This window comes from Notechis scutatus, chromosome 4 (assembly GCF_049901735.1).
Source record: "Notechis scutatus isolate UNSWTSFEM ecotype Mainland chromosome 4, rNotScu1.2, whole genome shotgun sequence".
Taxonomy (NCBI): domain Eukaryota; kingdom Metazoa; phylum Chordata; class Lepidosauria; order Squamata; family Elapidae; genus Notechis; species Notechis scutatus.
In genome coordinates this window covers 100441717-100467663 of record NC_142012.1, presented here as the reverse complement: position 1 = coordinate 100467663, position 25947 = coordinate 100441717, and the positions used below count along the sequence as shown (strand labels likewise).

The 25947-nt window shown below is 36.2% G+C and overlaps 2 protein-coding genes across 9 annotated transcripts in view; one reads left to right on the top strand and one right to left on the bottom strand.

Moving 5' to 3' along the window:
* The window catches only part of BLNK (B cell linker), a 124034-nt gene extending 110002 nt beyond the window's left edge, over positions 1 to 14032 (top strand). For all 7 annotated transcript variants that reach the window (XM_087964248.1, XM_087964246.1, XM_087964245.1 and 4 more), the window contains 8 exons: positions 845 to 875; positions 3162 to 3204; positions 5101 to 5179; positions 6605 to 6636; positions 6811 to 6872; positions 7252 to 7335; positions 8263 to 8418; positions 10897 to 14032. In XM_087964248.1, the coding sequence (XP_087820374.1) occupies positions 845 to 875; positions 3162 to 3204; positions 5101 to 5179; positions 6605 to 6636; positions 6811 to 6872; positions 7252 to 7335; positions 8263 to 8418; positions 10897 to 11016 (607 nt within the window). In that variant the 3' untranslated portion in view covers positions 11017 to 14032. The remainder of the gene's footprint in view (positions 1 to 844; positions 876 to 3161; positions 3205 to 5100; positions 5180 to 6604; positions 6637 to 6810; positions 6873 to 7251; positions 7336 to 8262; positions 8419 to 10896) is intronic.
* A 396-nt stretch (positions 14033 to 14428) lies between these two features.
* Positions 14429 to 24612, bottom strand: ZNF518A (zinc finger protein 518A). 2 transcript variants are annotated; one of them, XM_026670719.2, is made up of 3 exons: positions 24263 to 24612; positions 21168 to 21266; positions 14429 to 19582 (listed from the first exon to the last, which is right to left on the bottom strand). In XM_026670719.2, exon 3 carries the CDS (start codon positions 19485 to 19487, stop codon positions 15063 to 15065), a length of 4425 nt encoding a protein of 1474 aa, XP_026526504.2. In that variant the 5' UTR covers positions 19488 to 19582; positions 21168 to 21266; positions 24263 to 24612; the 3' UTR covers positions 14429 to 15062. The 2 variants fall into 2 exon arrangements, with proteins under 2 accessions (XP_026526504.2, XP_087820370.1); XM_087964244.1 differs by lacking the exon at positions 24263 to 24612 and adding an exon at positions 22978 to 23256.
* Between the last annotated feature and the right edge of the window lie 1335 nt (positions 24613 to 25947).

Here is a 25947-nt window from a genome sequence, read left to right as displayed (position 1 = left end):
TGAGTCAAATTTTAGCCAGTCAGGATCGAAGGAATCAAACTCCTGGCAGTGAGCAGAATTAGCCTGCAATACTGCATTCTAACTACTGCACCATCACCGCTCCTATGGTACTATGCACTGTATAAGCCAAACCTCAATTTACATAGTTAGGGTTTCCAGTAGTAAGCAAGAGAGTTGTCAAGACAGCGGTGTCCAGTTTTGCAACCTTTTTTGCCATTGTGGTTAAACTAATTATACCATTATTAAGTGAATCATGCAGTCATTAAGCAAACCTGGATTGCCCTGTTGACTTTGCTTTTTTAGAAGCCAGCTGGGAAGATCACAAATGGCAATTACTGACCCTGGGACACTGCAAATATATGTGCAGGTCGCCAAGCGCCCAGATTTTGATCATGTGCAAACTGCAGCAATCATAGGTATGAGGATCAGTTGTAGGTGTCAAATGACTGGTTTTAAGTCATTCAGAAGGACCTTTGAATCCAAGCTTAATGCTTTTCAGTGTCATTGCAGTTGCCGAATGACTGGTTTTAAGTCATTCAGAAGGACCTTTGAATCCAAGCCTAATGCTTTCCCCACACAGATTGTACCAATGAGAACGATACACCCTGTGCTTATAAATTGTGTGGTTGTCAGAGCTAGCTAGCTAGCTTCACTTTCTCATGCATTGTATCAGTATGGAGGCAGTATGAGAGATTTCCGCTTAGAGAAGTGCAGGAAACAGACTTGCATAAAGAAATATAGGCATCCAAATGTGGGTGCTCATAAATTGGATCATGAGGAAGAAGACTGCAAAGCAAAGGAAAGTTTAATAACACTCTTGCATTCATATATTTTTTTTCTGCAGAAAAAAGCAAATGAATCCTGCAATACCGCTGGTGAGTTTGTGTTTTTAAAATCGTCACACTGAAGAGCCATTCTAAAAGCAACCTAAAATAATTATATCACCACTTTGTTCAATCTATGTATCTATTTATATACAGTATGTGCATATATACAGTATTTTTTTATTTTGCATTTTGTTGGATTAAATCAATCATATTATTCCTTTTTTATATATTACTGGAAATGCATCATTCATTACAAAACAATCTGGAATTTTCAATGGTATCTAAAATTGCACAGCTAAATTGCAGTGCTGAATCATTAGAAGTTTTATATAATAAACACTGATTCAAGCATAGGAAATGAGCAGGTGTCATATCTATATCTATCTATCTATCTATCTATCTATCTATCTATCCACACACACACACACACATTACTTTTAATAGATAAAGTCATTATCATCTTGAAACAAAGTACATAACAAATTAGACAGAGCCAAAAGAATTGGCAAGCAATGGCAGAATTCTATTTTAGCAAAAGTTTCAGATGAAATCTGGGAACAGACCAGTGATGTCTGTTAATTGTGGTCAGTTAGTGTAAACTTGGTTCAATTACAGCAGGACTATCCCAACAGATGATGGATATAAGAAACAAGCAGTGATTGTAATACTTGTTTCCAATGGTTGATCTCCCATTTCTGTGATTAATATTCAGGATTATATATTGTTAAAACATACTGACTGAATTGGAGCATTTTTTGTTACTACATTACCTAGCATAGTAGAGTTCTTCAATTTTCACATTTATATCTCTCTGCATGTGGTGGCTCAGTGGCTAAGACACTGAGCTTGTTGATCAGAAAGGTTGGCAGTTCGGCAGTTTGAATCCCTAGCGCTGAGTAATGGAGTGAGCTCCCATTACTTGTCCCAGTTTCTGCCAACCTAGCAGTTCGAAAGCATATAAAAATGCAAGTAGAAAAACAGGGACCACTTTGGTGAGAAGATAACAGCGTTCCATGTGCCTTCACTGTTTAGTCATGCTGGCCACATGACCATAGAGACGTCTTCAGACAGTGCTGGCTCTTTGGCTTTGAATGGAGATGAGCACTGCCCCCTAGAGCTGGAAACGACTAGCACGTATGTGCAAGGGAAAGCTTTACCTTTACCTATCTCTGTGTTGACCTGTTCCTTAATATGGATTTTGACATTTTTTCCTGTGACCAGGGCCAAAGTCTTTTTCAATATAGTTTCTGTTCATATTGAAGAATCAATTATAATCTTGATTTGACAATCATCAAACATGTTTTCTGTTTATTTTCTGTTTTGAAAGACACACATTATGATTTAGGGTGGATTCCACTGCTAACATAATGAAAATGGAATGGCTAATAAGACAATTGCCTAGTGTCCAAGCTACAATTTGCTACAATGAATATAAAATTCACTAAACTTTATTGTCAAGAGTGCAAAGCAAAAACAATAATTCTAAATGCATTAGCCTACTAGAGCTACACAGAGTTTTAATTTCCAGATGTGATTCAAAGATGGCTACATAAAATATACTGGTTGAATTTATTCAAGAAAAAAAATCAAATTTAGAAATTGATTTGACACTTCAATTGCTTTTTGTCAGGGAAATCAAGGGGATGATCCAAACAATCAAGATAACAGCCCTGACCAAATGAATGAAACCCTACCCCTATTTGTGTGGTTTATATCAAATTGATTTAGAATGACAGCTTGAAACTGAATCTTAAGTGTTTTGAAATACAAATCAGAATGTCTCAAGTGAAAACGAGTCAACATTTCAAACCAAATAAACAATTCCAATGACTTGTACATTCTTCAATCCACAAAATTAAATAGTATTTTAAACCAATTTTGCTCAGCGAGATGTTCTCTGGATGGGTTGCATTTGAGTTGCTCAACTGGATACTGACTAGGAATTTATGGACATTGATGATCTACTGGAGCCATCAGATTGAGAGAGGTTATTCTAATTTTTCAATATGATTGCCTCCTATATCTTCATCTTTGGTATCCCATTAATAAATGCAGATGAGATTACCTGTAAAATTAACTGCTTCTGCAGAAGAGCAAGTACTCAGCAACATGACTGAATGCAACAGAAATTTATGCAATGTATGTATTTGGTTCTTCTGTCTCTATTAGTAGTCAAACAATAAATATCTATTACACTACAATGAATTCTATTATTGGAAATGCTTAATGTTGTGGTATGTTGCATCAGACATTCTTTCTGTTGATCAGAAGTCTGAAAAAAAAGTGTATAAATCAAATTTATTTGCATTTATTTGCTTTAATTCTGTATTGTAGAAACCAAGCTTACCTGATAGAGACCACTTAAATATTGCTGAAGGTAAATTGCTTTTTTTTTCCTTTTCAAAACTTTTAATGTTATTGATGATTGCCACTTTTCCTGTGGAGAATAATATCATAGCAGTGGTAGAACACATGAATTACCTTACCAGTAACTTGATTTTCCAATAAATAATAGGGACAAGCAGTGAGTTGAAAGACATGTATTATTAAGACTGTGGACAGAGGTTGCAAATACTGCATTGGCTAAAATAACAAGACAAGTAGACTCACTGTCTTTCTACAGATAAATATTAATTCCAATAGTGTGGGCAGAGGACTGTATTAATGGCATCATTAGGTGCACCTGATGAGCCATTATAGGAGATTGAATGCTGGTTAGACAGACCTGAGTCTGATCCACAGGACTATCCTCATGTTCTCAATTTAAGAACAAAGAAAGCTTTCCCCCCCTAGGCCAGTAGCTATAATTTTCATCTGTTCCTCGACTTGTATAATTCAGCCCAAAATTTATGTTGTTTTGTTAAGTGAGTTTTGCCCCATTTTATGATCTTTCTTATAGCACTTGTCACATGAATCACTGCAGTTGTTAAGTTAGTAACACGGTTGTTAAGTGAAACTAGATTCCTCATTTACTTTGCTTGTCGGAAGGTTGCAAAAAGTGATCCCATGACTCCAGGACATTGCAACCGTCATAAATATGAGTCCGTTGCCAAGTGTGTGAATTTTGATCACATGACCATGGGGATGCTGTAAAGATTATAAAAATGTAAAACAGTCATAAGTCATTTTTTCCAGGGATGTTGTAACTTTGAACAATCATTAAATGAACTGTTGTATTGCCGGAATTGTTTAATTCATTGGGAATGAATTAAACAATTACATTCTAGATTGTAAAAAGGTGGCTAGATTAATCAATAAACAATTAATTTAAGAGTAGGTTTATGTCTTTGACAAACTTCTGTTAGCCCCAGAGAAAACGGATTGTGGGATTTAGAGTCCAACCTCTTAGTGTATCGCGGTCCACTTTTTGGTGAACTGCGGTGCTTGCAAACACTAAAAGTCTGTTGAAATAAGATTGCAATCTTTGTATATGCATGATTGTTTTCTAAAGATAACACATGTACATGTGTTCTGACAATTAATGAACAGATTGTAATGTAAGGAACAGTTCAGATAAGTCTACTAAAATTGGTTTATCAGTCTTTATTTCCCAAGCCAAGTGATATTATTGATTCACACACAATCCAGCCAATTATGATTTATTCAGTTTACTTAGATAGTATAATGACTAACTATAATGTATGATCAGGTCCTTATCTACACTTTGAACAGAAACAGGTTGGGGTTTTTTTGAGTAACTTGCCCTTGCTCTTTTAGCAATTATAGGAAAAAGAATGTATAGTATTATAATCCAGAGGTGTCCACAGCTTACTTAAGATAATAACAATAGCACTTAGACTTAAATACCACTTCACCGTGCTTTAATCCTTCTCTAAGCAGTTACAAAGTTAGCATACTTCCCTCAACAATTTGGGTCCTCATTTTACCCACCTCGGAAGGATGGAAGGCTGAGTCAACCTTGAGCCTGGTGAGATTGAACTGCCAAATTGCAGGCAGGCAGCAGAAGTAGCCTGCAATACTGCACTCTAACCACTGCACCACTGTGGCTCATAATCTTCTAGTCCTGTGGCTCATAATCTTCATAATATTTTAGGGGAATCCTATGATCAATGTACATGTATTATTTATATAGCAAGATATTTAGTCAATAGAGGATAGAATGGATCAGCAAACAACCTTGTAGACCAGCAAGGGCAAAATGAACATCTGAGCCTAGAATCATTGCTCTAGTACAAGTTGGAGTAGTTCCACCAAAGCTGGACTCATTTGTGAACCTAACTAATCAGACTTCTCTATCCTTTTTCAAATACAGATAAACCTATACCTGCTGAACGCCGCCGGGGTTCCAATCACGACATGCCTCTTCCACCCATCCCTTCCAGCATTCAAAAGTAAACATGTCTTTTTTTTTTTAAAGCAGCTTTATTATTACAGATCCTGATCTGGCAGTTCTAACTAAGTGGGAAGGCTCAAAAGAATATAAAAGTTGATAAAGACGTGATGCAGTAGTATGTGGCACTAACAAGCCTTCCATATTGCTTTTAGACAACATTAATGAGCGAGTTCAACTATATAGGAAATGTATGATTGCAATCAAAAATGGGACTTGGTTATTTAGGTTTTTATGCCTCGTGTAGAGTATCACAATTTGTTTCTTCTATGAAATCGTCATAAAACCAGTTACAAATTGCCAGGAAGATGGAACGATCATAACATCACAACCAAAGGTTCTGTTAGTCTTTATTATCAACTGTTGTTAAAGAGCGGAGCAACTGGCTGTTTGGGGAAGATTACCTTCTGCCCATCTTCAAATCCCTTTGGATAATTCACCTTTGGGGTCATCAACCAAGCCAAAAGATTGTTTAAGCATGCATTACAAGCCAACATAGGTTGGGTTAATATAACATGCTAAAATGAGGAATAAAAACTGGGAAAGGATCTATGTTACTGCCTCTTCATATCTGCCTCTAGGAGGCAGTGCTCATCTCTGTTGCTTAGCCAAGGGAACCAGCGTTATCCAGAAACATTTATGTGGTCATGTGACCAGCATGACTATAGATCAAGGCTCACAGAAAGCCGTTTCCTTCCCACTGAAGTGGTGCTTATCTAACTATTCACATTTGCTTGCTTTCGAACTGCTAGGTGGGACAGGAGCTGGGGCAAATAATGGGAACTCATCCCCATCATGCGGCATTTGGGTCTTGAACCTGGGATGTTTTCCAGCTGACAATCTTAGTGTCTTTAACCAGTGAACCACTGCACCTCCTTGGGATACAAATACGTATTTCCTAGGATAACATAAATACCATGCAAGTCAACAACAAAAAAACTAATTTCTTTAAGGAATTACTGAAATATAACAAGCATGCCTACACTAGATCTAAAGCATCTTTCCAATCACTTTGCTACTGAAAGCACATTCCTAAATTAAATTTAAAAAAAACAATAAGATGTGGACCCTAAATATAGCTTGCTAACAGTGAGCAGGAAAGGAGATTTTACAAATCACGAGACTCTTACAATAAATGAATTAGAATTAGAATTCTTTTATTGGCCAAGTGTGATTGGACACATAAGGAATTTGTCTTGGTGCAAATGCTCTCAGTATACATAAAAGAAAAGATACATTCGTCAAAAGTCAAGAATCACCCGGGTACAACACTTAATAATAATCATAGGGTACAATAAGCAATCAAATCATATTAATGTTAAATAGTTTTTGTATTTTTTTTTCTTACATCACTGAATTCTGGGTAAATGCAGTATGATATCTAATGCCATTCTTTATTTCTTTAATCTCCAACACCAACTCCTAGGCCATTACCTCAGAAGCCACCAATCTTGTCAAGTAAGTATTCTAAAATTTGATTTAATTTTGGTGTCAACTTAGTTCATTTTGATCAGGGTAGAAACCTTGCTGGTAGTTAAAATTTTCCTTATTCAGTCCTTGTCACTAATCTTGAAGGAAATAACTTATCCTAAGCAAACATATTCAATAGAAAACAAATATTCTCTTTTTTAGGATCTCCAGAACCTGCAAGCCACCCTATAGGCACTCGAAATAATAGCTTTCAAGCAGAACAGGTATAACTGTGGTATAAGGTTTTTTAAAAGTATGGGAGAGGGGACTAGATGTCACCAAATTTTGATCAAAATTTAATGAGCTATCCTTTAGGTAATTCACAAGTTCTTCATAAGTAAATAAATGCTCATTTCAATATTTTTCTATCAAAAGAATGTTTATAAAAATCACATATTTACATTATGGATTTTGTGATTAAATCTGGCTAATTTAATATTTACATTTCTACACATCATTCATAAATTATTTACATCCGTGAAACACTTCCTGATTAATATACAATTTATGTAAAAAAATATTTTAAAAAGAGCATAGGAAATCTTTGGTTTTAGGGATACATAGATAGGAATGCCTCTCTTTTTCCTTTTTTTTTTTTAACAGGATGCTGGTGTTCTTGGTCAAGCATGGTACATGGCTTCTAGTGATCGGAAAATAGCTGAAGATGCATTACACAAATCAAACAAGGTAAAAAGTATTTCCTTGAAACTCACAGCTTCTAACAATTCTGCAGAAGCATAGGAGAGAATCTGAGACAAGAAGCATTATCAAACAGGCAGAAAGATACGCCTTCCATTTTCCTCATACGATATAATTTGAATAATGCTAGACCTTTATGCACTTGTTAATAGTGACAAGGAGTATTAATTATGGCAAAAATTCACTGAAATATTACTAGTATAAATGTGAGGGGACCAGAAAAGCATATTTGCATAAGATTCAGCTAAATATACAGAGGGGAAAAATGATAGACTAACGGAGGTGACCTACTAAGTTAAATAGAAAATGGGAGTGCAATTAAATTGGTGGGCTGCTCAATAAAATATTTGGGACTACATATCCTTTAAGGAACGGGCAGATGTTCATTGTAAACTGGACTGTTTTAGTAATTATAAAGCTGGGGTCTACATAAATTATCCTAGCATCCAGGATGCTAGAACAGGGACACTGTAGAATATTTTAAATTTGGACTACTTACCTACTTAATATTAGATATTTCTTTATACCTAAGAGCTCCATTAAAAAATGAAACAAAGCAGTTTTGGAACATCTGCCTTACTCTGAAAACCGTTTCTTGATTTAAAGCTTTAATGTAAAGAATTGTTTCATCTCCCAGGTAGAAGTAAGCTTTGTAACAGTAGAAAAAGCAAAAGGAATATAGTTCATATAACCAGAGAATTCTGTATGTACATCTAAAAATATATATGGTTCTTTTGTGGACACAGGCAGTAGTCCATGGGGTTGTAAAAGCCAAAGACTCCAGCCCAATGCTGGGGGGATTTTCTTATTATCGATTAAGATATCAGAAAGAAAAAAAAGGATTAAGAAAATTGAACTAACTCTATTTCTTCTCATTATTCCTTGAAATTCATATTTTTCACTCTTTTTCTCCAGGATGGGTCTTTCTTAGTAAGGAAGAGTTCTGGACAAGATTCTAAGCAACCATATACACTGGTTGTATTTTATAACAAAAGGGTATATAACATCCCAATCCGATTTATTGAATCAGAAAGGCAATATGCTCTGGGTAGAGAAAAGACTGGTGAGGAGGTAGGTGATTTATTTTGGATTTTTAAATACTTGCATGGAAATTTGGTTTTCACTGCTTAGAAATATGTTGATCTGTATGTTGACATGAACATAGCTTCTTGACAGGTAGAGATTTTAGCCAGCGTGTCTAATTAAAATGTGCATAGAGTTTACCATCCTCTTTAACTATGAACCTGTCTTCAGTTTTTTTAATTAAAGATTTCTTATTAGGATCTTTTAGTGGTAGATATTCTGAAAGAGAACAGAATTTAATCAGCACCAGACTACCTATATGAAGGGATATTATTCAACTCCAAAGGGGGAAGTTTCTGGTAGGGAAACAAATCATGACTTAATTTTTTAAAAAAACTACCTAAAACTTCAAATTATGGCTGCATGCTTTTAAACAGTGGGACCTTGTAACAAAATATAGTTGCCTTTTTCTATTTTGGACAACTGTTTTCTTATCAAGCTCTTACTGTAGCCTTTGCTAATCTGTAGTAATTTCCAAAATGTATTGGGAACCATAGCTTTCACAACTCCAGAATGCACTAAAGTTTTAACACCCCTGGGACAAAATTTTGGAAGAGTGCTTTCATCCAAAGGGATTAAAAATGGTACAGATCTTGCCTTTAAAACAATATACATTTACATAAATTCACCCACTGTTCTGTAAAGCCGTTTTTAAATAGTAATTGTTCATATTAATGTTGAGCATTAAGAGTTAATTCAAAAATTACAATTACTGTTAAGAAACTCTTAGCCTGCTTTTGCAATGAAATATTTACTTTGGATTAATCTGTATTTTCTTGCACTTAAAAGCCCCCCCCCACCGGCCCCGGAAATCAATGCAATTTCAGTAATTGCTAAATTTGGTTCTACTGAGTGCAGTAACTCTAGTCTTACACAAGACTATGAGTAGAAGACAAGAGAATATAAAAATCATATGAGAGAATTAAGTCGTATGCATATTTGAGCTTGTTGATTAGTACTTATGTACAGAAAAAGAAAATCCTACAGAACAGTTGAACATGGAGTTTACTTTCCCTATTATCTTCTGCCAGGGTTACCTGAAACAGTGCTACATGGTTTATATTGCCTTAGCACCTACATGTTCCACTATTCCACAAGAGGGGAGAAAACCCTACATGTCTCATTTAGAATTTGGTCTCAATTATGTTAAAGAGATATACTTAAGTTACTTTATGATGCTGACATTAAACCAGGGGTCACCAACCTTTTGGACCTCAGGGACCACCAAACTCATAATTTTAAATCCCAGGGACAGTTAACCGGTTCTGTGGGTGTGGCTTAATTTGTGGGCGTGGCTTGATGGGCATGTGACTGGCTGGGCATGGCTTGTATGTAAATATTATAAATATTTATATAAATATTGAATTTTTTATTAAAAAAGAGCAACTTTTACCCAAAATCAGGCAAAGCAGGATTGAGTTCCTCACAGAATCACAGATTCATTCAGAGATCTGCCATCGGCTAGCTCAGTCTGTCACATAAAATTTGCTTGCAAGCAAACTCACAAAATTAACTCACAATACACCATGTATGTAAATATTGAATTTTTTTATATGAAAAAGAACAACTTTTACCCAAAATCAGGCAAAGCAAGCAGGCAGGCAGATCGAGTTGCTCACAGAATCATTCAGTGATTTTATGTCTGTCACATAAAATTTGCTTGCCATGAGTCTGCACTGAATAATAGAACCTTCAGTCCTAAGGGAGGTTTGGCTATGCTTAAAAGCAGAGCGAAAGATCTAAAGATTAGCTAGAAAGCAAGAAATCCAACAATTTCCTGCTTCCTAGCTAATCTAAATCTCCCGGCACAGCAAAACAGATGATGCTCGGAAAAAGGAAAAATAGCAATTTAGCAGGCAAGTTTGCAGGGTAAGGGGTGAATGGGTGGGGAGGGTTCCTGCGGGCTATGTGGGTGGCGCAGCCTTGTGTTTCTGTGCAGCCTGGATTAATTGCTTTGGGGGGGAGGGTGCTCTGAGGGTGATATTTCTCTGCGGCCCACCAAAATTTTCTCACAACCCACTGATTGGCAACCGCTACATTAAACTATTTAACCATTCCATTTGAATGGTATGAAATGGTACGTGGATTCCTGCTTCAGCAGAGGGCTGGACTAGAAGACCTCCAAGATCTCTTCCAGCTGTGTTCTGTTCTGTTCTATTCTAATGGTAATGACAAAATAAAGCCGTATTTAGTACTAGGATTTTTTCTAAAAAAAAAAATGAAGCCAGCCTTGAGAGTACTACTTGCAGTTTAGCTTACTCTACTCCTACTTTTCATTGGAAACAATTCACATACAAAAGTGCTAGAAATTATAGAAATTGGAACGTGTAAATGCTGACTTCTCAAACAGAATTGTTTTGTTTTAGAGCTATCGTAGTGGAAAAGAGCCTTTAAATTTAAATTATGATTGTTGACCCATTCAGCAGGATTTGTGTTGAATAAACTATTTTTGTTTTCCCAATCCAGCACTTTGACAGTGTGGCAGAAATAATAGAGAATCATCAGCGGACTTCTCTCGTTCTCATTGACAGTCAAAACAATACAAAAGACTCCACCAGGCTAAAATATATTGCTAGAGTTTTGTAACTGCACCAAGGAGCATCATGGAGTATCTTCTAGCCCTCATTTTCCAAGGATTTGAGCATCTGAACAAATATGCACAACTATGGTTAGAAGTATTTTCTCCACGTTGTCCAGCAAGCACCATGCTATTACAAAGCTAGTGGATTCGTTTATGAAGTGCTGCTCCAGTCAAAGTGTCCAAAGCCCTTTTTTATATATATATAAGATATTACAAACTCTAAAGGCAAAAAAAAAATCTCAGTGGCAGACAAGATTTATTTAAAACTACCTGCTAGCGTTTACTTGTCCTGCAAAACTCTGTATTTTTCAAAGCTAGGGTGTCTGTATTCCAAAGAACTATTATGTAACCAGCTAAAAGCAGGATTTTTATTGCTCTGACAGCCATTTAAAATAATCAGGATGTTTGTTTAGTGTAATGGACTGGTACGTATTTTACCTGTATTTGTTGAAGCTATTATCAAATTTTGATTTAAGTGTACATATATAAAAATAATTATGTATAATTTATCAAGATGCAGTTACAGTATGATACTCTGGCCACATGAATGTACCAAACAAGTATTCAGTGTTTCTTTGGGAGGGGATGTGTGTGTTTCCACTAGACTCATCATGCAGTTGTGATCTGCATTCAACAAGGTGTTATTTTTGAAGCTTTTAAATACAAGAAATGGGAACCTGTATTTTATGACTCCTGGAAAATTTAAACTGGACAGTTAAGTTTAAAAACTTAGGTGTACATATCAGCTTGACTTCCCATTAATTTTGTAAGGGTACTTGCTGCATTCCAAATTCTACCATTTGATTTTGTAAAATTGATAAAAAAAGACTAAATGGTTCTCAGTCAAATAATAGTCTTCAATTTATGACTGCAATTGGGACCAGTAATTTCAGTCATTACATGACTAGATCTGATCTTATGACCCTAATCTTTAAGTAAATCAGTAATTAAGAAAATCTGGTTACCCCAATTTACTTAACTTGTCCAGGAAGTCACCGCAGAAGGTTGCAATCACAATCATGTGATCACAAGATGATGTAACTAACGCAAATCAGTTGCCAAGTGTCCAAATTAAAATCACATGACCATGGGAGGTGGTGCAAAGTTTGTAACTTCAAGGACGGTCATAAGTAACTTTTTCCAAGGCCATCATAATTTCAAACTAGTTAAATTATCGTAACTTGAGGACTACTTGCATTTTGTTTTGTTTTTAAATACTTATTTAATAACAGTAATAATACTGGCATACTAAGTGTAAACATAGAGTTTTACATTTTTGTTCCCAAATAAGCAATATACTCATGGGAAATCTACATCTAGTTTCACTAAGTTTTCATTATGTTTTATATGTTTTTCTTTCCAAACAATACATTAAAAAAATGTTGCATTTGGATTCTGATTTAACTGGAACACAGCAAAATGGTAAATAAACCCAGATTTCTTTTTATAAGATGGCAAAGACGGGTGTTTCTCCAATTAGTTTGATATGCTTCAATAATTTAGCGGTAAATTTAGCAGTAAAAGGAAACCAGGCAGCCATAGAACATAGTGGCTGGACACTATGAAAGCTGACACCGGCCAGAGGACAGAACAACTCAAAGGAGTGCAAAATCAGAAGAGGTGGAGAGACCTGGCGCATAGAATTGCCAAGAGTTGGACATGACTGAATGGATATTGTTATCATCATCATTTCAACAATATCACACACTTAGCTCAGATGTCTGATTTTTGATACAGGTTTGCAGCGAACGTCCAAATATGCTTAAATTAACAACACATATTTATCCGGCACTCATTTCTGTCACCTTGTTTAAAGAATTAGTAAAGAAATGGGTTTGTTTCCTAGTTTCAGTACACATTTTTAGAGATTATTCCAGTGTAACAGAATGTAATGTTAAAAAGGAATGCTACTTAATTGCATCAACACTTGGAAGAATCTTATTTTACCCAAAATATTTAGCAAAAATAAATTTTAATTTTGTGCCATATAATAGGATTAAAAATATCAGTATTACAAGAAAATAAGGGACAAAATTACTCTGATCTTACATATTCAAGCAATATGACATGCAGTAGCACTGTAGCAAAGGCCTAGGCCCCATATAAATGCTTAAGCCATGTTAGAAGCGTACATATGTGCATGTTTACATGCCTGGCAGACTTAGAAAATTTAATTTTGCAAACAAGTTGAAACTCGATCTAAATACATGGTTGAGCCCTCTGTGACTAATGTTTTCTTTTTACAAATAGAGAATATAAGTGAAATGTCTAGATATGCAGGTGTTAATTAATTATCTTGATACAATTGCTCCTATGTAAAATAATATTTAAGTTGCTTAGTACTGAGAAAGTCAGCTCAAGTAACAAAACAACCAAGACTTTTTACCAGCAAGTTAATTCCTTGACATTAATAAACACCTGTGCTTTATTCAAGGTTTAAATTATTCAATACAATTATAGAGTAATATATCTATATAACAAACTTATTAACAAGAAATATGTGCAGGGGAAATTTTAAAAGGTAATCCTGAATCGTAATTCATTTCAAAGCACATTAGTTTAATATCAGTCAAATTATTCACTTTCTTAAGGGGGGTTAATATATTATTTCTATCAACATACAGGTTAACAGCACACAGCACCTGTTTGGACCTGAATTAAATCTCAAGTTTGTGGAAAATTTTAAGAAATATCTATTCCCTTATCCATCATTTTATGTGAGAAAGAAGGCACCATCTATGTTATTGTTCAGTGTATTCTTCTCACTTGAAAGCTGTGTGTATCTAATACAAAGTTGAAAACTTTTCATTTGGCAGATCTGCACTACAGCAAAGATATTTTCCTGTTATTCCTTAGTGAGAAGAAAGATGATCTGTTTCCAGATAAAAGTACCTTAACAGACCAGAATTATGCAATGGCATCCCACTCCACCCCCAACTGTAGGCTTTCAGAAAGCCAATAGATTGTGTATAAGTAAAGGGTCAGTAGAAATCATCTATGTGTACTTTCAGTATAAAGAGGGGGAAAACTGACAGACAAAATCTTCAATCAACCTGAGACAAATATTTTGTCTAAATAAGAAACGATGGTCCAAGCAAGATATTTTTCAATTAAATTCAAATATTCTTAACGTATGTTTATGAAACATCAATGTTTCAAATCCCAACTGATGGTGTTCCATTAAAAGGAACCCTTTCCAAAATGTAACAAAGAAAATTACATTCTGCTTTCTAGCATGACCATGATCACAATGATAAGACTGTCTTTTACATGCATTTGGTTGCAAAATTATGAAATCCAATTCTTAATAAAATTTAATACCAATGTTGTAGGGATGACAAATGTTCACTTGGAATTCAGTAGTACTGTTATACAAACAGGGAATACATTGTTTTCAACAGTTATCTTAATTAGGCATAAACACAGTAATAAGTTTATTGATTTGTATGAAAAAATACTTCACTAAGAAAGTAGACAAACTGCACAGAAATAGTACAAGTGTCATGTGCATAGCAATATAGCTTAAAGCATTCACATATGGCTTTGTTTTAAAAGAAACTGTTAGGAGACCTGGTCCTATACAGACCCATGGTTATACAGTTGACACAAAGTAAACTGCTTCACATCTTTTAGGCACTTGCTAACAACAGTGATCAATCCCTGGAAAAAAAATATTTAAAAGATCAAGGAAAAATACGGCAATAGCTGTGGATAGCTGAAAACCCTTTTAGTAGTGCATGCACAGAGCTGGAAAATACAATTCCTGTGCAAGATTTTGTAGCAAATAACCAAAGTACAAAAATATGTACATGCTTTCATGTTTAAATATATACAAGACAGAAAAGCCCTGAAATTCATTCTCCAATTACAAATATATGCCATGATAGTAATAACAAACACAAATTAAACTGCAATATCAACTATTAAAATTTATAGAGATTCATTTTAGGTGCTAACATGAAACTTGATTTTAAAAACAATGTGTTCCTGGGATGGTATCAGCCAAAATAATTGGCAGTAAAAGGAACATGATTTTATATTCTTCAATAAGTTATTCTAATGAATTCCAGTTTCGAGTGGCTTCCATTAGATGGCGTTGTCCATGCCCTACCCAATTGTCCTGATTGTCAAATATCCTCCCACAAAACCAGCAGCTAAATTTAGTTTTCAGCGTATTATCAGAGGTAGTTTTCACAATCTGATAATTATTTTTGCTAGTCTTCTTCAGTGTTAATTTTAAAACAAATCTTTCTTTTACAGGACTTACAGGTTTTAGCATTTTGTGTTTTCTTTGAGTCAGTTCATTAGTAATTAAGTACAAACTGTTGCTATAATATGCTGGCTCCAGAAGAGCATCTATTGTTCTCTTTGATAAAGAGACCTTTAGAACATGTCCTTTAAACTTTGCAATAGTTTTCATAACATTTACAACTTCAGGGACATCGGCATCAGGGTGGTTTAGCACAACAACAGGCTGATTTCTCCGGGGGCATTTGACAAGTTGCTTAGAATGAAAAGGAAATAAATTTAAAATCCTTATAGTATCTTTTGATGCTCTTGGTCTATAAGGGGTTTGAAACAAGGATTCATTCACATCTACTTGATTTTTTTCTTTGCACTTTCGATGCAATGTTTTCTTTCGAGGAGGTCCCTGAAAGTCATCGTTAGCTTTCCGTTTCAAATTCTTATTCTTCTGCGAAACTGTAGCATTAAAAACTTTAGCATCATTTTGCTTTGAATGACGCCTAACCTTTGACATTTGTCTTGACATATTCTCTGTGGCTTTTTGATTTTCAAAACTGCTTCCTTTGTTAGTTGTTTCTTTTTGAGGTGGGGGCTTTTGTGACCACGTCTTTCCATCTCTAGATGAATGTACAAGTTCTACAGAGGAGCAAGAATCTTTTGATTTCTCATTTGCTGAATAAGCATTTGCTGGCATCATATTACCTGATAAGGATAAGGCATTGCTAGAAGGGTGAGCTGTATTTTTTTGATTTAGTGCAGGAGTATTGCAACACTTCATATTGTTCAACTGCAAAGATGAGAAAATGTTGCTAACTGGTTGGCATTTGTCCGCAGCAGGAAAAGTCTTAATTTTCAAAAAAAGCTTTTGTTGCATTGCTCCATGTTTCTTTGGTTCAGAACTTTGACTATATGTAGGACCTTGAAAAATATTACAGTTTTGTACAAGAGATTTGTTCGATGACATACACTTAAGAAAAACTGCTTGTCTGCCATTGGGCAAAAGTGCATACACTGGTTGTTCCTGTCCAACCTCTGACTGTTTTGCAGACTTTGCACAAGCAGCCTTACTGCCTTGAAATCCAGCAAGTATTTTCACGGAAGAAAGTCTGCTCTCTGGATTTGTAATGTTCTGCTGATCATTTTGTGGAATGGCAATGGATGAAGCATCACTACAAGTATTAATACTAGAATTTCTTAGGCTTCTAGAATAATTTGTTTGTAGGTCCTTGTCTGAGGAGACTGTCTTCTTAGATACAATTTTCTCTAAACCCTGAGAATTATTTTCAGTGGCATTTACAGCTGTTCCAAGGGTCCCCCTTCCAAATGTCAAAATCATTCCAGGTCCTTTATTTAAAAGCAACGATGCAGTTCTGGTTGCCTGAGCATCTGATGAACTCACTTTTGGAGAAGGCCTTCCTGAAATAACTTGTAATCCTTGCTTGTGAGCAAGCTGCAGAGGTACAAAAAATCTTGGTGGAGTTGACTGTAGTACTGTTTTTTTCTGTTCAGGAAAAAATGGATAAATTTTACTAGGGCCATAGGTATTATAGCGCACCTTGTCTTTCGCCAACTGTTGTGTTATGATTGCATCTGTCTGAGTCTTAAACAGTGTACCAACACTGGTTTTCCCTGATGCTGAATTTATTGCTTCTGTTTTAAGAGGCAAAGGGATTTGTCCTCCATTCAGGTATATACTTTCATTTGTTTCAGTGTTGTTCATATTCAGTTCTCTCTTAAATTTATCAGAGGAAACAGTTAAATTGCAACAAGGTGATGAATCATTATGTGAAAATGTCCTACAATTTGTATATTTGTTTGAAAAAGATCCGTCATAATTAGTTTTAGCATAGTTATTTGACTGAGCGATGGTTGGTCTTTTTAATACATCTTGTAATGACTGGTTTATTTCAGGTGACAAATAGGTGGATGCCTGTTTACTTTGAAGGGAGAAAACTGATGTTATTTTGGGCATAAGTGATGAATTTACATCATTAGAATCATTTTCTTGCTTGGATTTTTTAGCTACATGTTCCAACACTTGATTTACCTTAGTATTCAAATACAATTGTCCATCATTATTTTCTAACCAACACTGTTTGTCAATACTGTGAGTAGGTGGGCTGGCTGAGAATACTTGAGTATTATTACCATTTACAAAGCCATAAAGAGGCAGCAGTGATTTTTTGTCTAAATTTAATTCTGTTACTGATTGTGAAAAACAAGGCATAGATTCACTCGTAGGCTGGCTTTGCAGAGGATAAATTTTGTTGGCAGTAAGTTCTTTTGATGTTTCCAAAAAGCCTATTTTAGAATAATTATGGAAAGGCAAGGGTGCATGACTGGAAAAATCTGCCGATGAACAATAGAGATTATTGTGTTTATTATTGTTGTTTACTTCACCATTCACTACTTTGAATTCTGGAGGAAAAGGTTTTTTCATGGGATCATAACGAAGCATGCGTGTACCAGAACAGGATAAAAGCTGGGAATGGTCTTGAGGTAAACAATTTTTCCATGAAACTGGACTTCTATTCTTGACCACCAAATCACAAGGAAATGAAGATGTTTCAGATTTCACCGGCAAACGGGTTGCACGCTTTCCTACCACAATAGGTGGTGCAATATTCTGTGATGCACTGCAGCATAACATAGTCTTACCTTCTTGCTTTATTTTTCCCGAAAACTGGTTAGACAATGGAGATGTTAACAAGTGAACAGAATTATTCCTAGGCATTTGATTATTAATTTCATGAGATCTAGCAACTAAAGGTAAATTACAGTTGACAGCTGTCTCTTCTTGGCATTCAGTTGTACCATCTTTAATCCCATCAAACTTATTTCCTCCTGGCAAATTCTGTTTTTCTGTAGGTAGCAATTTTATTACTATATGTTGTTTTCCATCCACCGTTTTGAATCCCAAAAATTTAGCACTATAGTTTGCAGGAACAGATATTTTATTATTTTTAACCATCAGCACTGTAGGACCATGAACTACTTTTTTCATCAATCCCCTTGTGGAACCTAGTCCACCTTCTGCTCTGCTGTACTGAATTGTTGGAGAGGATTTTGCTCCACTATAAACAAGCTTTTCATTTAAAAGAATGTCATGTAGTTCTTTTACGGATTGACCTACTTCTTCGGATTTAGGCAGACTCTCTTTCAAGGCTTTGAAAACTTGTTCATCCTCTTCTTCAGTTCTACAGCCATCGGTGGTAATATTTTTACGCTTCCACAATGCTTTCCTTGATGCACCAGTTTTGTACCTTTTCAAGATAAGTTTTAGTCCTTTTGAATTTTTCACCCTTTTTTCATTATCATCTGTATTCATTTTATCTTTTGCATAGAGATGGTCTTTGTGTAAGGTAATAATATGTTTTAAAAGGTAGTTTTTCCGTGACGCCATGTAGTTACAATACTGACAACTGAAAGGAAACATGCCAGTGTGTGAAACAACATGCTTCTGAAACTCTTCTTCTGAAAAACTTACATGATGGCATTTCTCACACTTGTACTGCATTTCATTATGCCTATGTATATGTTGAACAAAAGTGCCTACATCTTGGGTTGAAAATCTACATCTTTCACAGTGAAAATTACCATTTACACAATGTTGAGATAAGAAATGTTTTGTTAAGTCCAATAGAGTATATCGGTGATCATCATTACAGATTTCACATTTTACTAAGGTGCTACGATGCGTTCGGCGATGTTGGTTGAATGACTGGAAGTCATTAGCTGAAAAATTACACATTTCACAGGGGTACGATGGCAATTCTCCCTGGTGTAACAACTGAAAATGTTTCTGTAGATCATTTGGGCTATATCTGATGTTGTTTTGGCATTTTGTACAACTGAAATGCAGTATTTTTGCTGTTTTCAAGCCTTCGTCATACTGTAATCCTGATTTGTTATGTGGAATATAAATCTCAGAATAATTTACGCTGTTCCCATTCACATCCATTTGAATGAAAGATGCTTTTTCTTTACATTGAAATAATTTCATATATTTGTCAATTTCATGTTTAAAAATTATTTCATTTGGTATGTTTATCCTGGGCAATTCTATTTTCACCTTTTTTAGGCCATAGGCAACAATATCTGAAATTGTAGGATCAAATGTAGTCTTTTCAATAGTAATATTCGATGTAGAAACACACAGTCTATCTGACTCATCATCTTGTAACAAGTTGGTCTTCTGAATGCAAAAAAAATGTTCTTGCTCAGATGGCATTTTTTGTAATGTACTATTTATTGCAATCTTCGTCTTTTAAAAGACTCTGAGTTGAATTATTATCAGAGTTCCACAATTTTCTTAACTTGGCATATCTGAAATAAAAATATCAAGTTAATTTATAAAACTTCAAAAGAAAAGCAGATGCCCAGAGTCCTATTTTAGACAGCATATAAGTACTGGCAGGAAACATTACAATATAGGTGCTAAAAGGATATTGCTATAAAACTTGTTTCTTTTTTTAAAAAAAAAACTAGACTTATTAATATGCTCTGAATTCTCTGGCTTCATCCTTTATGGCTATGTTTCAGAACACCAAAAATAATTTTTATCTACTGGTCATCATCCTACACTCGCTGAGTCATTCATTTATTCTTTTTTAGATAATTGTTCTTCATTCTTATCAGCTATTCTCATTGTATACCTTCTTTTGATACAGTTACATCAAAAAGTAATTGTCCAGCCACTACTATCCTTTCCAATCTAGTTCAGGTCTGTCAATATCTTTTTCATCTAATGTCCATGACCTTTTTCCTTTAATTTTAATTTTAAAAAAACTAAAACAATCAAATAACTGATTAACCAAATAATGTCACTTTATTTCATGATGTAATGTAACAAATACACTATATGGTTTGTTAAATATTCTGAAAGGAGCACTTCCCTTGTTCTAAGACACAGAAAAGTAATCCCTCTTTTGTTCCCCTTACTGTTCTGGCTTCCTTCCTCTGACTTTCATTCACTGACTTTACCACCTTTACCAAATAGAGGTATTTTGCTTCTTAAAACTATTATTTAATGGTTAATAATAAGACAATTAGCACAGACACCTCTCAGGGCTTTGTGCTATCTCCATTTCTCCTCTCTTTGTACCAATGACTGCATCTCTAAGAATCTTTCTGTTAAAGTACTGAAGTTTGCAGATGGTACAACTGTCATTTTAGGATGAACCTTACTCTACCACCTCTTACTATATTTGATAGCACAAGTTTTGGGGTTCTATAATCTCCCAGAATGCCGCACATTCAAGAACCCCTTTCTCAAAACTTGTATTGTAGAAACCTTAGAACAGAAGTGTACAAATATTATCTCTAGTTATTTTAATAAATTCCTCTATCATATTCAAAATCACAATTTAGTAGCAACTATTGGAGTATCTAAGAGCCTCGTGTACCCTTAGAACCTTAGGTCTTCTTTAGTTTTAGTCTGTAAACAATTTGTGGCAAGAACTATTAAATGTCATGTAAATAACAATTAATAATGACAATAGGTCTAATAAATTAATAAAAATATTTATGAACTAAAAATGTAGAATATGCTACAGCTTTATTGCCAAGTATTGTCACCTACTATGAGCAGGCACACAAATTATTTATAAGCCAGAATTCATATATAAAAAATTTAAAACATAACACTTTTAAGCCAGGTGTGTTCAATCTATGGCCCACAAACCTCATGTGGCCCTGGAGAGTTAGTAATACAGCCCCACAAGATTTAAAATTTGTAACATTACGATGTGATTTTTATACATTAACTATATGTTTTACATGTGGCCCAAGACAATTCCTCTTCACTCAATGTGATCCAGTCAAGCCAAAAGTTTGGACACCTAACTTTTTAACCCAAATTTCTCAAATCCCATTTTAGCCTTTTAAAGTGTAACCAAGTTATAAAACTTACTCTTTAAATAAAATTATGATGCCATTTCCAATAGCTTGCTCAAGAGGTGAATTTGGAAATCAAGATTCAAAAGACGTTGCATTCAATGTACAACACATCCTAAAATAAAGAAAATATTATTTTTAAAATACAAAAGTATCAAAAGTTAACATTTGAGTGTTTAATATTTCAGATACGTCTTTCCTTAATAAATTAGAACAAATTCTGATGTCATTTTACTATAAAAGTTGTCATTCTCTATAGTTAAAAAAACAGATGCAAGACTGCTGAAAATAGTTACGCTAACTAGTCCTTTTAGTGCTGAATAAAATAGTTATTTAGTCTTTTAGTCTGCATATGATTAACAAAAATATTGCTTGCTTAAAAAGTCTAAACTTTTAGTAAAATTAACATTTTATTTAAAATCAGAATGTTCTAAATGGTGCATTTAGGTTACAGAGTGCGCATAACAAGATGTGTCAGAATGAACAACAAAAAATATTCTCTGGGCCAAAGAATTAACTGCACAGACTGGATCACCCTGCAAGAATCAAAACTTTTAAAGTATCCTTTAAAACAATTTTCAAAATTAGAAAGATCTTGACATCCTTATACAAAGTAGAATCTAAATGTTAATTAATAGAAAGAAAATATTAAATTTTGCAAGAAAATTCCAAAACTTCAATGTTATATGTAATATAATTGATGAAAAAGAAGTGTCCACATCAACAATGGCAACAATGAATTATCAGTGTGAAATACCCCTTATTTTGAAACTGTTCAAAATTCAGCAAAGAGAAACATACAATTTTGAAACATAGCAAAATATTATTTGTGCCATCTACATCTTCCCTATAATGAGTTTACTTATAATGCCATTTTGGATGTTTATTATTTTAAACAAAAGCCTATGTATTAGGTTAACCTATAACGCTAGCTTGAAATGACAGTTACTGTGTAATAGAAATAATCTACGAAATTTACAATTATCAAGAAGAACACCCAGAACCTCAGTTATTTAATAAAATGGCCCAATGGCATCAGAAATAATCATCAGTCTCTTTTGCTATAAAAGCATTAAATCATTCATAAGCATAACTTCATTGGTCTATTTATTCAATGATGTCTTTCAAGATGCACTACTGTACATCATTCTGCCCTGTAATGATGTAGTCATTAACATCATCCTGCTTGCTTTTGGAATGATGCTAGTAGCCATTACCTATTTCTGAGCAACAAATTATTATGGTGTTTGGGTAAAAAACTAATCCAAACAAAATAAGACAATATTACAGGCTTTTCAAGATTTTTGACTTGTTCTTTTTAACAAACAATTAAGGGCAATGCTGAAAAGTTCCAATATAAATTGAAGATCCTACTGAGAAACACATATTTATTTATTTATTTATTTATTTATTTATTTATTTATTTATTTATTACATTTATACTACTTTGCAATCCCAGTGGTTTTACAGGAGCACATAAATCACTGAAACAAAAGTCTGGTAGACTGACTCTTCCATTGTAGGTTTACATGGTAAAGACAAAAAGGGCAATTCAGGAAGGCTTGGATAATGTAATTCAAATTTAATTTCCTAGATAAATTAAAACTTCTAGTGAAAATTCCTCAGTGCTCATCCAATAGCTTTTATTTGCTTCTTTCATCCCTATAAATCCTCAATGCTGTTAAACTTGGGAATCCAGGAAAATTCATCCACCAGCTTCATACCAGCACCACTGATTTTTTAAATTTTCCTTCCCATCAGAAAGAACAGCAGTACTTCTTTTGATAGAGGGTCAACAATAATCTCCATCATAATGCACAACTCACCAGGTGGCAAAGTTTTGAGGGATTTTTTTTAAGTCTCCTCTTTTCAATTTTCCTGTGGTTTTGTCACCTGCACATTCCCCCTCTCCTCCATCTCCTTGCTCCTTCCTCTCACTGGTCTGATTACTGGACAAAAGCAAATGCCTGCTATTTGTCTTCGCTCATTTATCTCTCCACCTCTTTCTTTGTTCCTTAGGTGAGTAAGGATAAGAAGACATTATTCTGTAATAAAATACAATCCTACACCAAGGGATACATTTCTAATTAGACATCAATAAGGCTGCCCCTATATTTTGTTCCTTTCACTAGCCTGAAAGATGGAGGAGAGAAATGATGGGCGTATGTAATTAATAGAAAAGTTTACTTTTACTTGCCAGTGAGTAGCTTTTCTATTTCTGAATGGCTAATTGCAAGAACAGTGGCCAAGTTAGTTCCCTTGGTCCTTCTAGACTTGGAAAAAGAGACATTTTAAATTTGAAAAAATATGTGTCCCTGCACCCTAAAGTGCCATATTGTGCATAGTCAACCACTTCACCTGCTGGGGAGGTTCCTTTTGAATGTGAGCGTCTTGCAAGTGTGTTTAGCTCCCACTCAAGACGCTTTAAAAGTGGAGGGGTCAACAATGTAGCAGGTGAAGACCTTTCAGGGTGAGCACAGGGACGCCAAGGGATGCAGAAAAACCCTACTCCCAAGTTGCTACAAAGATGTCCGGATGATACCCATGTGAAGAAAAGGACGGCTTTTCAAAGCGTTTCCCTGCCACATATCAAGAGGCAGGTGAGTCTAGGCATGGCTTGGGATGCCCACATATCTTTCCCTCTCACTCTCTCTGGAAGACAGCCTGATTCTGGGGGTTCGCCCTCCAAGTGAAGGGTGGCCGCCCACGCGCGCACAAAAGTTCATCGGCCGTTGTTGATGCCCGGTCTTCCGCGCGGCCGTGGCTGTCACAGCGCCCCGCCGACTTCCTAAAACTCCCACCACGCGCCGCCAAAGCCCTTCCCGAGCCGTCCCCGCTTCCCGGGGTCAGAAACGGGGGCGCGCCACCAACTTTCCCAACGGCGGCCGCGGGAGAGGATGGCGGAGCATTGGGGACTGTTTGATGCCTCAGCCCACAGCGAGAGGGCGGGTACCGGGGGGGTCTTGCGAAGAGCCCCTCTCTCGCTCCAACCGGCGGCGGCGGCGGCGGGAGGTGGGGGGGTTGGGTGGGCCCCCTCCCCGTGGGGGCGCCCCGGGACACGCGCCTTCCCCGCGCCCGCTAACCGCTCCGCTCGCTGGGCGCCTCGATTACCTCGCCCGTCTCCATACTCCGACGAGTCACTATTGGCGGCCATTACACTTTCCATCCGGGCACTGCGGGAATTGCCGAGCTCAGCAATGGAGGGAAGGGGTGGGGTGAGAGCGGCGGAAGGATCTGCGCCGCGCATGGGACGGAAGGAACCGAGGCCCGGACAAGTGTGCGGGGCCGCGGCCTATCGTCCTTTCGCCTTTCTCTCTTTATGCCTCGTGGCGCGGCGGCGGTGGAGGGGTCTTCGGCTATTTCCCCGCGTCCAGAAAGCGGCCTGGGAGGGTGGGGAACGGTGTCGCGCGGCCTCTGCGCGGAGAGTTTCTACGAAAGTCAAGAAGGCAGTTGGCGCTCATTGCCTTCCCCACCGAGTCCCTCCTCCCTTTCCCCTCCCCCCGCTGGTGTTGGTTTGCGTGAGGAAGAGCGGGCGAGCCAAGCTCCGGGGATGGCCGGAGTACAATGTATGGTGTAACTCAAGCACAAAACTACCTTTCGCCCTGACAAGCCTGTCCCTCTCGGGGAAACGGCCTCCTATGTCCCCTAGGAGGTAGACACACAAAGACAAGACCCTCCAAGAGGAAGCAAACAAGGCGCCCTTCGCCTTGTCTTTCCCCTCCATCAAGGAACAACGCCATCTTTCCTTTGGCCGTAGCCATTGTCTGAAAGCTGCTTTCCCTGAGCGCCGGCCGTGTAGACTTGTCCTTCCTTCTTCCTGCGCAGAATAACTCTTTTCGTGCGAAAGTAGGCCTATGTTGGGCTCTTCCAAAGCCCCGTCTCTCTCCTGATCGGGAGACGGGTCAAATCTGCAAGCTTTTTCTTTGTTGGGAGATTTCATGTTCTGCCACCTTTTTTTTTTTTAGCCTGCAAGGCAAAGAAGGAAAGAAAATGGCCGGAGCCTCGGTATTCTTTAGACTTGGGGAGAGGAAGGAGGGCTGAAACAATGGCAGAATGCATCGCAGGTAGAGCGCCTTTGTTTCAAAACTGATTACAAAGCGGAAAACAAGAGATTCCAAATAGGAAGGAGAGAAGTTGTCGGGGATCAACACTGGGAAGTGCAAAAGGATGTTGAAAGTTCAGAGCTTAAGTGCAGCCTTCAATATCTTCGTTAGAAGATAAATCCATAAAGCTGGAGAGAATAACAAGGAAAGAAGCTATGAGAGGAAGTCTTTCGGGCACATGTGGAAGCTTAAAAGACAAAGCAAGTCAGGAGTTTCAGACAAAATGGAGAAATTGTCTTTCTATTCTATCTCATTGTTTCCCAATTTTAAGATGTCTGAACTTCAATTCTCCAGCCACCTTAAAAGTTGGTCTGGTTGAGAAGTGCTGTTCTAGTTCACTGGAAGAAAAGATTTTCCAATTAATTAGGGCTGATACCAACATTCATCTCTTCTGCTTTCTTTTTCATCCTGGTTCTGTGTTCTAATTTTTTAAACCATATCTTACCTTAATAGTCAAGACTATTAGACACTCATTTGAAAGTTCAGTAATCTACAATCATGTTTACCAAATTCCTTTCAGGAACTGCATTTAAAAATATTTATAATATGCATTATAAAATCTGTGTAATCCCTTCAGGGTACATATAAATGTAATGCTTACAGTACATGATTTTAATAGGAATTCTGTTGGATTTAATGACACAAATTTAAATACATGTCTTAGAGTTGGCCATGAAGTAACATTTAATGCAA

What these genes read in the sequence shown, in the direction of transcription:
- ZNF518A (XM_026670719.2), bottom strand. Translation starts at nt 19,487, where the DNA reads ATGCCATCTGAGCAAGAACATTTTTTTTGCATTCAGAAGACCAACTTG.